This window comes from Astatotilapia calliptera, chromosome 3 (assembly GCF_900246225.1).
Source record: "Astatotilapia calliptera chromosome 3, fAstCal1.2, whole genome shotgun sequence".
NCBI lineage: Eukaryota > Metazoa > Chordata > Actinopteri > Cichliformes > Cichlidae > Astatotilapia > Astatotilapia calliptera.
In genome coordinates, this window is record NC_039304.1 from 2,348,897 (window position 1) to 2,363,708 (window position 14,812).

A 14,812-nucleotide genomic window follows, 5' to 3' on the forward strand; every position below is an offset into this window, starting at 1 on the left:
GTAAAATATTTGTAACTTTTCATCAAATGTTAAATATTAAATCTAAATATTAAATCTAAATGTTAAATATTAAATCTAAATATTATATTTAAATCTAAATCTAAATGTTAAATCTAAATATTATATTTAAATCTAAATCTAAATGTTAAATCTAAATGCTAAATGTTAAATGTTAAACCTAAATGTTTAGGCTAATATGCAAATTTATTGTACGGATCAACGGAAATACCAAAATAAAAGCTTCGGAGTTCTTATAGGACAACCACAGAGATGAGTCCATTATCAGAGGCAATTAGATCATTCGTAACCTTCAGCAGTGGTCAGTATGCACTCCAGATCCTGACCTCATCTACCACAACTACTCTTCCAAAATAAGAGGAAAGTTGGAGATTGCTCTACAATGAGCTAAGGCAACTGAATCAACTAAAGGCATTTTAGTATTTTTATTGAGCTTCAGTATTTATATCTTCAGTGACGGTGATTCTGATGGTGGTGATGGCCGTACTCTTCAAACAGTTTGGTCTGTTTTGGTGTCACCATAGTCTTAGTCTTCAAAAATTATCTAAGAACAGAGAGTTTGGTACAAAAATTTATTTCCATTTGAAACCCTAAAATATTTCATAACATCTTTCCAAAAACATCCATGTTTGCAAGATTGAAAGATTAAAATGAGCTAAAATACAAGGATAAAAACGCGTGACATGACCATCCGGACCAACAACCACACAGGGCTGAAAAACTGTGTGGCTGTGTGGCAGCTGAATAGCCATGCCTAATGAAGTGACTAGTGGGTTGATATACACTGAGCTGTAAAATATAAAGGTTAAATAATCTGCCCCCGCTAAAAAATAAAAAATAAAAGCAAATATGATACAAATAAAAACAAATATATATTAAACCCACTGAGTTAATGCAATAGTTAAGTTAAACCCCTTACATAAAAGATGCACTTGGAATCACAAACTTGATTGTTTTTTAAAATCCATTGCAGTGGCGTAGAGAGGCCAGACTACAAACATTGTCAAATATTCACAAATATTCAAATATTTACAGAAATGACTGTGAAAAGCTGATGAACACGAGAGCTTTCTGTGTGTGTTATTGTACTGGTGGGCAATAAATAGTTGTATTTACAGCGATGCTTTAAGAATTGCAGTGTTTTTCTTAGAAAAAAGGTGAAAATAGCTATCTGGAACCCTCTGTCTCATCAGTAATTTCAGCCACTGATTAGATTGTTTTAACACATTTTTTGTTTTCTTTTTACCCAGAAAAAATCATCACTACAAGATGAGGGGTGGCATCAAACTGTTGATAAAAATTAGACCTTTCATATTATGTAACTTTTGATCACCCACCCATCCCACGTGACCCTTGATAGTTTACTGGAAATGCAACTTTTCTTCTGTAAATCATCACTAAAAAACCTGAACATCCAGGATACCAAACAAACCCTGAATTCATCAAGCTAATGTTACTAATATCTGTGTTTTACAGACCATCTCAGGACTGAAATTCTAGTATTTAGACGATTACTTAAAACAAATATATATGTGTCTCTGTATGTTTCACTGATACAGTTTATGAATAGAGCTTTCTGCTTTCATCTCGAGCCTTTCATCGATATGAGGTAACTTATGGCTTCAAGAAATACCACATGACACAGTGATGACCAAAACGCCACAATTCAGAGTTTAAAATGTGGATTCCCAATCCAGTGGGAGATATTACTGTGACTATGTCTGTGTTTTATACTCTCCATGGGTCAAACAACAATATATCAGTCCTGCTTTTTGCCACTTCTCAGCACCACTTTTCCTGGTCAGTCAGCAACAGAACGGTTTGGAAACAAATCAGTTTTCCAGAAGTAATGAAATGTTTTTCTTCAACTAACAGCAGCAGCACTATACTTGATCCACTTGTGTATTTGGGTTTAATAAACAAAACTAATGACTGGATATGTGTTTGCCTTGTATAGTATAAAATATGAATTACTATTACAATTTACATATAGACATTATACATGTTCTATATGGACATTAATAACAACATAAACAACACAAACTATACAATAATACTTTGACAGATGAATCAGCATCAACAAGCTGTCAGTAATAACACCTCATTGCATTACATCCATAACAGCCAATCTCAACATAATTAACATAACATGATGTTTAATTCCTTTCAACTTTGATCCTTAATCGCTGCTCATGTTTTACTATTTCTGTGTTTACATTAGATGTGAATTTTTATGGACGTCCCCCAAAATTTGGAAGCTGCATTATTTTCTATGTTATATTTCTACTGTGAAGGAAGTTCAACACAGCCCAGCTTCCTTTGAGGTAGTTGGCTCGACAAAACCTAAAACCTCATATAGCGATAACCGATATCAGGGCAGCTATCAGTTATTATCAGTGTTAAGCCTTGAGTTCTCCTTCAGGCTAATTAAAAACGGGTGTTTAATGATCTCTATGAGTGCTGGCTACTCCAGCCAGAGACATTACATTAAATTCTATAAAGAACATAAAATTTTATTTATTATTCATTTAATTCATTGTAACTACATAAGACCCAGCAGCAGCAAATAGGCACACCGAAGCCCGGTGATTTGCTGGGGGGGGAGTAAAATAAAAAATCACGATCACTTTCCTGAATAAAAAGGATTCCATGACATTGCTCTGGAAAATAAACTTTGTGGATCTTGAACATGTGGCTTGTACATGTACATTAAACCCACACTTTTATTGAATATATTGTTTGCATTCATGCTGTACTCGTAAAATGACTCAGAGCAAAGGTGTCTAAATAATTTAAAAGCTTTCTTAGATGCATTTTTTCAGACTACCTTTAAGATTACCATAAAGACCATAAAACCACAAATACAGACGTGACTTTGGGGCCATTTGGTCACAACAGCATGGATGTACTGTTGACTTGGAGCTCATGTACAGACCAGTCAATGCAGAAATATCAGAATTCACAGAAACAGAAACGATACCAGTTCTTTCAATAGACCTACTTCATTTTATTACACACAAAGACAGAGGTTATACACAAATAAACAGTTGCAAAATCAAAATGGCAAAATATAACAGATCTAAAGACTGATCTGGATTACTCAAAAAGAAAAGAACAAAGAAAATCAAAGACACAACGATGATTTAACGCCCACATTTCATGTCTGCTTCACTTCTCTACTCTAAGCACATACATGGCATATAAACAAAAGCGATGCACTTACTTCCTAGAACTACTTTCTCTACTGACACCATTTTCTACGTCTGGGTACGGTTTTAGATTTAACATGTAATAACTTGCTCTATAACATGTTAATTAAATGAACCTTTAATTAATATACCAAAAACAAAACAGAAAAAACACACATCAAAATTATTAATACAACATTTTATCAACGTCGCTTTAAAATTGACAGCAAATGCCTGCAGAGCCTGTTACAAGTATTTTCTAACAGTGTGCATTGAATCGGAAAAACAAACAAAACTAAAGTCAATGAAGAATTAAACTCACAAAATTATTTAAGTACACTTTGCTGTGCTCATTATCAGCTCTGCATTTAAGTAAATTGACTTGGTGTGATGATTTATCACACAGTGACCCTTTATGCAGTACCTCTGTTCATCCTCTGCCTGAAAACACATTTAGGACAGGTGTCAAGTCTTTAAGTTCAAATAATGATCATTTGGGACTCTGCCGGGTTCAACATAGCCAATGGCTAGTAACAAAGTTTATCTGGAAGTTGACTGCGTGTGCGAATTACTTATTTGTTTCTGAAAATTCTGCATGATAAACACTTAAATCTTGTTTTTTCTCAATTTTTTTAATGTCACGTATTTGTCTATACAACTTCTTGGTCTTCATTGCCATCTGCTGGATAGTTTGTACAACTACAACTAGTGATGATGACAGTAATAAGCAAGAAGCACTCAGGGAGCCCAAACTTAAGCCAAGGCAGCTCACTCCCTGGGCAACATTTACTTTTAAGGGGATAGCGTTGTATTTTGTGTATGTCCATTTCCTTGTCTTTCTTCTTTTTACACATACTTTAAATTTTAAAGTATGTGTAAAAATAACAGATTTTGGGGTCAACTTGAAAGAAAGACTGATGTGAAATGTAAAAGTGAGGTCAGAGGTCAAGTGTGAAATATTTAGAGACTTTATATAATCATTCCCAATATTTGCTATTTGTTATCAGTACAAACAACGGCAGTAAGAAACATAGTTTAAATAGCATTATTATCACTATGACCTTCAGATCAATCTACTGACATGTTGACCTCCTGAATTTTGAGCGTCACATACTTGCCCGTCTGTCTTTTCTCTAAAAAAGCAGCTTCATCTTCTTCCTGAGCTTTTCTTCTGCAGCGACGTAGAGGAATGGGTTGATGCAGCTGTGCAGCAGAGCCAGGCAGTGGGTTGCAACCAAGGCTGTGTTTAACGACCTCCTCGTATCACAGTCATGCTGTACCAAATCAGCCCTCAGCAGTATGTCTATCACCATGGTTATCTGGTATGGTGTCCAGAGGAGCAGAAACGCAACCACGATGGTTACGATCACCCGCATGGCTCGGTGCTTTTGGAAACCGTGAGTGAGCAGCAGCCGTGAAACAGTGATGCTGTAGCAGGAGATCATGACAATCGCAGGGACCAAAAAGCCAAAAACACGAATGAACCCCTGAATCGTGAGCCTCCATGCGGTAGAGATGTCAAAGCGAATGGAAAGAGTAGGCAGAGCAAGGGCACAACCGAGAACCCACACCACTGTGCAGAGGATCCTGCTGCACATCTTTTGGTGACTCTTGAGTGTCTCCCTGGCGCGCACAATCACAAGGTAACGATCAATGCTAATGCAGGTGAGGAAGATGATGCTGGTGTAGAAGTTCGCATCCATGACGATTTGGAGGAGTTGGCAAAGGAAGTCTCCTAAGAGCCATCCTCGAGTTAGTGCTGCAACACAGAACTGAAGCGTTAAAGCCAGCAGTCCATCTGCTATGGTCAGTTGGAACAGGTACACATCTGATGGAGCCAAAATTTCTTGGCTGGTTCTGATCACCCATCCTACCAGCAGGTTTCCGAATATGGCCAATACAGAGATGACTGTGAAGATGACGCACAGGATCACAACTGCTGTAGGTTCCAAAGGTTCATATCCACATTCTAAGGTATCTGGATCTGGAGAGAATGATTCTCTCGATTCGTTGTAATCATAGGAATAATTGTTCCGAAAGAAATCATCTTCAAAGACAAATGACATGGCTGTGGACAGAAAACAATGATATTTTAACCATAGCAATAAAAGCAACGGTTTAGCCAAAAGTAAATATACAAAAAACAAAAATCAAACAAACAGGAAGTGTATGCACAAAAATAAAGGGATGACAACACCAACTTCGGATCTTATCCTGAAAATGATCAAGACTTGACTGGAAGTCAGGCACAAGACATCGCAGCTCCTTTTTCATTTTGATGTTTTCATTTGCTTTGAAGTTTCTGATAGATGCTGATCAAACAATTTTAGGACCATGAACAGCACACACTGTTTTCAATGTGATCGCATGAGCTGTGCTCTAACACCCGTTTTACTGGTGAACCTACACAAATTCAGCTGCATGAGCTTTGACAATACGTGAGACATAGATTGAGCAGTTTAGTACATCTGGCCCCAAGTCTAATTGTTTGTCTAACCCTCAAAAAGACACAAAACCAAGATGCTGATTTTGATGGACCCCAAATTCTAACACACATCAACACTATCATGGCTTAGGTGGGCATTTGGTGATGCCAGGAGGAGTAAAAAGAAGACAGGTGACAAGGCCCTGCTTACCTACTCACCTGTGTGCAGCAGACTATTGAAAATCCAAAAAGGACACAAGAAAAACAGCAAAGAGAACAAAAGCACAATAAACCCTGATTTCTCTGTGACGTCGCTTTTTGTATTATACCAAGTAGAATTCGTGCAGATAGCAACAGCTTTGCAAACACATTTCCTGTTTCTGCCATATGTGTGAATCGGGTAAGACTGAGGAACCAAACGGCAAAACTAAGTTACAAAAATATTGCTAAGTTACAACATACAAAATCTAAACTGTGAGGAACTCCAAACCAAACTAACTGGGAGGACACACAGCTGGAGAGAGAGATCATAACAACATCTTTGTCACAAATTTGTGGGGTTAAAGTGGATGAAGGTCATAGTAGACTACAGGAGGTCCAGTAGGATCTGACTTGATTCGTATTGCTGCTAACCCCACTCACTCGGGTTCATACTGCTGCCATCTAGGAAATGGTAAAGTATTTCTTTTATTTATGACAATAATTTATTATGTTTCTATAAGTAAATCAACATGAGGCCATTGCTCACACGACATAAACCCTGCATGTGAACAAATTCATAATATGACTCTGAGCAAAGGCGTGCTGTCCACACATCACACTGTGGATGAGGCTTTATTTATGGTGTGAACACCACACCCTAGCAATGTATGTGCTGCAGAAAAAGTCACAAAGGTGTGAACTGCAATTGTGAGAAGTCACGTTTATTTACAAGTGAATGTTACGCATCAAACGTGTCACAGCGGCACAAACACTGCTGCTGACAGTAGGCCTGCTGTGACTCTGCTGTGTCAGACTGAGGGTCCACACTCTGGTGGGTTTCACACACATCTCCCTGCAAGCTTCACACAGTCTCAGCTGGCACACGCAGATGAAGCTGATTAGCATCTTTGTGCTGCAGATTGAAGGTGATCCTTCTATAATAACTTGTTTGCAGCGATGCTGAAACTGGGAGCTTTAACATTAGCAGCAGCTCGCTCTCTGACCTTTCACCTCTAAGCCTCTAAACAGAAGCTGTGCTAGCACAAACACGAGGCAGAGGGAGGCTGTGAGACTGTAGCTGGATCGTGTTACACTTTATCCTGTTTATCACATATTTGAACATCTCACACTGTGAACCTTCAGCTGATAGCACAGTTTGTGTGACGGTCACGGCTCCTTGCTGTCAAGCACACTGCTGCACAAACACGTGGTCAGTGCTAATCACTGTTTTCTGTTGCCTTGTTTTTCAGGCTGTCGCTGACGTCCTGATCACACACACACACACACACACACACACACACACACACACACACCAAACAACTGTGATGCCTGGTTGATCACAAACAGGTTTTTAGGGTTAAAATAATGCCTGAAAAAATGCTGTGGTTTGGTTTATCTCTCGGTTTGTGCCAGGTGGGTGGAGCCTGTGTGATGGGGGACGTTTCAGATGCAGCGGAGCATTTTAAAGTGAAGGTTTAGAGGTTTCTCTGGAAGCTTCATGGGAGGCCAAATAGCATTTATAAGGTTCCTGTTTCTGGTTTCCTGATGTCCAGCACAGCCAACATCCACAGAATGTGGTTCATTCATGGAAACACGCTGATGCTGCACAACAGGCTGCTCACTTTTTGATCAATCTCCATCAAAGGTGTGCACATGATTTTCTTTTATGTTTGTGTGTTTTCACAGTGACCTCATCTTCATGTGTCCGTTCTTATCTGGATAGCTGCAGCTGATTTTCTGAAAACCATAAACATCTTAATGTCTCCTGTTTGAGAAAACACACAAACAGAATGTTTGTTTAAAAAACAAAAAAGATGTGCAGTGGTAAGACTACACATCCTTGGAGCGGGAGTCGCAAGTTCGATTCCCATCCAGTATCCAGTAAGGGTCCTGGCTAGACCCTTCATGCTACAAACCAAAAGGCCCTGGAATGGCTCGGCTACGTCTGCAGCCTGTCCACAGCACGGACACAAGAACATTTCACTGCATGTTGTACTCTGTGTGATCCTGTATGTGACAGATAATAAAGCTGGATTGTTGTTGTGTTAAAAACACTATGTGGATACGATGCTTTGTCGTCCTAAACAAGGCATGAGTGTGCGATATATATCAGATTTATGATTTTTTTAAATGTCTCCTCTCTGTAAGAAAAGATTTTTGTATAAGTGATGGAACAAATGAAAAATAACAGTTGTCAAAATATTTTCCCCATTTCTTTCTGTCACTCCTGTTTTGTTTTGTTTTTACTATGAGACTTCTTTTTCAGCTCCAAAAAGAGAACAGCCAATCAGAGTCTGCATGTGTCCCAACCATCCAATCACAGTGTGTGGGCCTGCATGCCTGTGATGGCTGAGGTGAAGTACACCTGAGGGTTCGGGGACTGTCTCTGTCTCTGTCATCGTTCTTCAGTTTTACAGCTGACCTGTTGTACTGGTGTAGCTGCTCCACTGGAGCACGCTCACATTAAGAACAGCTACTGTGTGATAGCAGATCTACTACAACTTGAAGATCATATGCACGTTTTGGAAATTACATTATAAATATTCCCAACTTAGCTTTAAAAGTTCTAGCTCTCCCCCACACTCAAAAACAGATGACAAACCAACTGACACACTTGAGTCACTCACTTTCTTCCACTCACTCTCACTGGCTCTGTTTATTACTAATCATCTCCTTACAAATGTTTATTATCTTAACCACACTTATACAGACTGTATATGACTACCAACTCTCTCCAGCCATGAATTACTTATATTGGCTGGAAATGCTCATTTCCAGAGAAAAGACACAGGCAGACTCTGCTTACAGGATGTGATGTTACAACACTAGTGAAACATGAATGTGTCATATATTTGTTCCAGACGTATTTCTTTGCCATGGGAAGAAATACTGAAATCATCATGAATGAGTGGGGATTTCTATAACTTTGTGTATATAATTTGGCATTTCTTACTGATGTAGGCCAGAAAGAAATATATAATACAATTTCATTTACTTTAAAGTTTTATTTGCAAGACACAAAAACAGAAAAATAGAAAGTTCCAAATATATTGTGCATGAAACAAATTCAAACGTGGTGCAGATGTGTTTCAAGAGTTAATCTGCCTGTAGTCTATGGCCACAGGTGGCGCTAGTTGACTCGACTCCATTTGAGTGCACACAAAGTAAACTGCACGCTTTAGTTTTGCAGCAAAAACGCTGAAATCGGAGAAATAAAACGTGCGAGGGGAACGATAACGAAGACAAGATTCTCCCGATCGTTTACTCTTGCTGTCCTGTGAACAGCGTCGGCGTGGTGTTAATTGTTTGCTTTTTCGCGATCGCCTCCTGCATGGGAATATCACCAGGTAAACTCGCAACGTTTTTAAACGTTTTGTTGTTCAAGAGCCACAAGACTGATGGAGTGTGTTTGAGGAAACCTTTACAAATATCATACATGGAATATTTGGTGTTTATTTCCTGTTTTGTCGCAGCGGCTCCTGAAAAGCAAGTCTACCACACATCTGTTCGACCAATGCCAGTTGATCTGCAACGCCAGTTAATCTGGAATTCAATTATCCATGTGATTAGCTAGGTACAGTGGAACCCCGATTTACGAAATTAATCCCTTCCTGAGGGTCTTTCGTAAGTAAGGCATTGTGGGCACATTGTAGGCTCAGCCAACCAGAGACAGCGGATTTCATTACTAGGGCAGGTTGCCGTAACACGGGCAGAAATATTACCGTTCAGTGCCTTCGTAACTTGAATTTTTCGTGAAACGGGGTCCACTGTAACTCCTAAATGCGTGTAGATTAAAGGAAATTATTTTACCTGGATATGATTGTCTCTGATGAGCCTAAGGTACAAAACATGCGGGTAACGTTGATAAGGTTTTTCTAGCTCATCAAGAATTAAAAATGTACAAGAAAACGGAGCGACATTTCTGGGTCCATTTTGAAGTTTTCACGCTATGGCGTTAGCCACTGGAAAAACAAAGTAGAGGAAGTAAGGGCAGACTTGAACGAAGGCTAGAAAGCTATCCACAGCCCACCTGTTATGTTGTATACTTACTGTTTGTTCAATAAAGTTTCTATTAAAAAAAAGGCTGTCCACAGCCGCTCACTTCCTGACAACCTGTCTGTTGAAGGACACTACTACTAAGGACACTATCTACCCGTAGGTAGTGTCCTTTCGAAGGATTAGAAATAAGCTTGTGCAGGGATCATAAGGGGTGCAGCTCAGATTTATGTGAACCTGAGATTTTTGCCAGGACGTGATGTAGGTAGTGTCCTTGGGAGCATCCTTCCCCTGAATTCGGACACGGCATTAGTGTGTGCAGCCATGATGGCAGACTGCCACAGATCACTGCTGAGGAAAGAGGAGGCGTTCAGCTTCCTCATAGTTTCACACCTGCATGAAGCAGCCTCACCCTGACAGCTCAACCTTCAAAATACTGTGTCAGCTGATCACTTCCTGTCCTGTGATTGGCTGGCTGTACTTCATCCCACAGATCTGCTTGCAGGGATTTGAACACTGCTTTTGGAGGGTTAGAAATAAGCTTGTGCAGGGATCATAAGTGTTGTGGCTCAGATTTATGTGAACCTGAGATTTTTGCCAGGTTAAGTTTTAATGATGAAATTATAGACAGAGATTGAATGAACATATTTTCACAGTTTGTCAGAAAAAATAAAACAGGAAATGAAATAAAAAAGCTCCAGTGAGTCCAGGGCCCTTCTTGTGCTGGTCTGAATCCAGAAGAACTATAATACAAATGAAACCTGGTGGATGGGACGGACGTGTTGGGCCTTCCATTAGATAGAAACATGGAGTAAACATGTGACAAGCTTGGTGAAGCTTTTTAACACTGTGGATTTGCCACTCTGTGTCACCGTGAGTAATTGATTGTTCTGAACCACAGGGTTTGGTTTGTGCTCTTTGAACTGATATTGATCAGATATTTATTTCCTGAGTGAAATAAATATTGCACACAAAATCAATTTGGATCATCTGCAGAAACAACACATGTGAACAAACCAGCAACATCACAAACATCATGAATATAAAGCAGAAAAAGCTGTGGACCAATCAGAGGTCCCGGGCCAGCACATGTGACCTCTCTAAATCCTGACACAGTGTCGTTAATCTGCTCACATTGTCGTCTGTTTTCCAAACAGCTGGTCCCACACTTCTCCACTGTGGTCAATAACTGACTGTGATCGATGGGATCAAAGCTTTCTGTAGATCAATAGAAAAACAACAACACTCATCATTTTCAACGGCTTCTCTTGTTCCTCCAACCGTCTCCATCACCGCATCAGTTGTAGTTTCTCCTCCAACCACACTGCTGTTCGTCCAATCATTTCTATTGATCAATAAACAGATCACATTGTTTGACAGATCGTTTCTCTGATATTTGTGAACATTGATGAAGGAGGGATCCTGCTGCCTTCACTGTCTCTGCTGCTCTGCAGTAAAAACTGCTTCTAAAGTGGATTTTTCTTCCTGCGTGTCGTCTGCAGACCTTTAGTCATCCACAGCTTTTCTTTCTCCTCGTCTTTAAGCAACATTTCCTAACAGGACAGAGTTTATGATGTGATTATAAGGATGGATTTCAGAGACACTGTGTGCCTGATCAGGAACGTCAGCACACACTTCATCCCAGTGATGATCTGTTAGCTCCGTTTTTAAGGCCTCACTTCTTCCTGCTGTCATGTCAGTCGTGTTGTTTCACTGATTTTCTCCAATATTTTCTGTTACTGACACTAAATCTGAGCACAGCTCACAGCTGAGTGTGTTCCAGTAAAGTGTGAGCAGCACAAACACAATCACACTTTCATCACTAGTTCCCTCCAACAATGTGCTGACATGTGTGAGTCTTGTGGGCATTTTTCTCCAGCATTAGGATCAGATCACATGATCTGGAGTCTCAGAGTGAAGTGTTTATATCTTCTGTGACCATGGTGCATTAACTTCCTGTTACTTTAACCATAAATCTGTGATCCCAGACCTCAGTGAAGTGGACGTGGAAGGAAGTGAAGCATCTACAGGAGGAAGAGGAGGGACCTGAGTTCCTGTTAGAGGAACAAAGTGCTGATTAATGTTGTGATTGATTTAGTTTTTCAAGGTATGTATGTAACTTTAATTATAAACTGCTGGTGTTGCAACAGAATGCTGTTATGTGTCTGCAGCTCTACGTGTATTATAATCCTTTGTAGGGCTGTGTGATATCACCAAAATCACCAAAATCCTGATATAAGACATTTCTCTCCTGATAACGATATATATCACAAAATAGTGCATTTTCTGTAAATTCTGTGAATCTCAGGCAACTCGACTTGTGTGAAGTGTTTCCAGCTGGGCGTCGTGTACCTGGAGTCGGGTGTTTTGACCGATGCATGAAACTATACACTTTTAGACACGCCGTTTTCTTTGTGAGTATTTATTACACGGCGTGCTGCGAGGAAAAGCCTGTTCTAACGTTTGAGTCTAAGGTTTATTTTGAGCACCTGACGGCTCTTTTTTGCTTCTCAGCCATAAACTCTCTCCAAACTCTTACATCTGATTCTTGTGTAGGTTTGAGTGTTTGAGTAGTGGTGGGCAGAGGTTTGCAGCATAATTTGTATAGTACAGTTTTCTGGTACATGTCAGGCTTTTCATAACCAAACCATGTCCATGCTACAGAGGTAGCCCCTCGTTTAGGAATACGGTCCTCGACTTGTTTTGACTGGTCCTTCTGTTTGGAGCTAACTGGTTCTGCCTCATCGTCACTGGCCATGCTGGTATTCTCTGTGCCTTCATCCACGTGGTGACTGTAAGCGCTATTTATAGGTGATGTTTTTATTTGAGGTCATTTCTTTGATGCATATTCTGAAATTTGATTTTTAAGAATAATGCATATGATTTCAGTTTATTTTGAAAAGTCTCAACAGGATCTTGAGCTGTATTGTGAAAGGTTTATGTGGAAACTAAACAAACGGATGGTGGAGCCACACGCTGGGTTTACCGTCATTGTTGGTAACGAAAGTACGCGTAAAAACAGTCGCTCGTCCGTCTTAATGTGGTTATTTTAAATATAAGATCAACTGGTCTCTGAGTGCTATTGACACCCTTTTCTCAACGAAGTCTGGGCTCGGGAGAGCCTGAGTGCCCTGGAGGGACTTTCCCTGCCGGTTACACGATGGACGGGTGGCAGACCTGGAGGACCGTGTGCCTGGCGGGACTGTCGATCGAGGACGCTGAAGATATCTACCTATTCGGAACCATGATAACAGGGTTCATGCTGATCGGCGTTGGCCTAGCCCTGGTTTATCAGAGAAATAAGAGAGCGGAACCGGCTGTTCAAACCCCCACAAGGCTGCCCGCTGAATTCGAAGCGCCGGGACGAGGCGCGACCTCTCACAACGAACGTAATATGGTCAACACCTTGGAGATGCTTACAGCTGCTGTGAAGGCTCAAAACAACACCGTTGAGCGTATGGGGGGATACATCAGAGAGAGGCCTGCTCAAAATGAGACCCTTGAGCGACAGTTGGAAAACATCGCGGAACGGATCACTGCAGTTGTGAGGTCTCAGAATCAAAAGACTGACAACACCATGGAACAGAAGTTTGATACCATCATGAGGAGGCTCGCAGCTCTTCAACGGGAGGTGGAGAGACCAGTGTCCGAGTGCTAAAATTCGAGCTGCTCACAAAGGAGAAATCAACAATATTCTACATTCGGACACCACGGCGCCAGCTGCTCAGGCCCAAGGCTGGAGCCCACCAAAACAACTCCCTGATAACGACTGTGTGATGACTATTCTTCCCATCCCATGAAGGACACCTGGATCGGCTGGCAGACTGTTTACTTTGCCTGATAGGGCGAAGGACACTGTCTCCGCTGAACTCTGGACACGCACACACACACACTTACACTGATAAGCACTCACTCATCCCCCTCCCTTCCAAACGCCTTCGATGCTTGTTCCTGCGGGGGAAGGCAGCGGGTCTGCGTGCCGCGCTGAAATGGTAGCATGGTGCAGGACGACTGCTTTGTTCCTTCGAATTACCCCCCACCACCCTATCCATCCCCTGTGGCTTGTCATGTGCTCTAATGTTGTGATGTGGACATTAATGTGCTCTCTGTGCAGAGGAGTTTTTTTGTTTCCTGTTCTCATGCTGTCCTCCCATAGGTGCCCAGCGTGAGAAGAGGTCTCTTTTTTTCCTCTTGTACTTTTCCCATTGTTGTGCAATTTTTTCAGTGTTATTCTCCCAACGCTGCCGATCTCCGACTGTATTCCCTTGTGATGTCTTTGTTGTTGTGTGTGTAAGTCGGGGGGGGGGGGGGGGGGGGGGGGGGGGCAACCTGCATATGGCCAATAAAGCATTCATTCAATTCAATTCAATTCAATTCAATTCAAGAGAAAGAGAGAACTTTAGAAATTAATTCACCACTACAGTGACCATCACAACCATGAAAAAATATTGCTGTAAACAGTTTATTTTGTAACACCACGAAACAAACAATAGCGTATAATATGAAACAACAGATGTTTTAATATCGTCGTATCGCACAGCCCTGATTCTTTGTATATTTATTCATTTTTCTACCTTAAACATAAACAACAGCAACAAAAAACAAACTTTTTAAAACATCTTTTTGTTCCTCTGTTTTTCCTCAGAATAAATTGCGACTAGTCTCAATGGCTGAGATGGAGGAGCAACACAGCGACACGGTAACCCGACTGCTGCAGTTCCTGTAGCAACTGAACAACTGAGAACAAGTGAACAAGGATTGTGTGTGCACACACAACGTGTCACTTTATGCTTGCTCTTCTCCAGCCTCTGGTGTCACTTTGTAGTCATTTGTCTTATTATTGTCTTATTTGTTGTGATTTAGGCTCTGTGGGTTTTTGCTTGGGAAGTAACCGTGAGCTGGTTTTCAGGGGCTTCTCTAATATTTAGTGGTCGTGAAATATGTCAAACTTTTTCCTCTACTTTAACAGCTGAGAGCATTTGAA

The 14,812-nt window shown here is 40.7% G+C and overlaps 1 protein-coding gene across 1 annotated transcript; it reads right to left on the reverse strand.

The window, feature by feature from the left end:
- Window positions 1-4,339: 4,339 nt before the first annotated feature.
- LOC113011643 (C-X-C chemokine receptor type 2-like) lies at window positions 4,340-5,272 on the reverse strand. Its single transcript, XM_026151235.1, has one exon. The coding sequence runs from the start codon at window positions 5,270-5,272 to the stop codon at window positions 4,340-4,342; it is 933 nt and encodes a 310-aa protein (XP_026007020.1).
- Window positions 5,273-14,812: the final 9,540 nt, after the last annotated feature.

Coding starts and splice junctions, on each gene's coding strand:
- LOC113011643 (XM_026151235.1), bottom strand. CDS start 5,272: ATGTCATTTGTCTTTGAAGATGATTTCTTTCGGAACAATTATTCCTAT.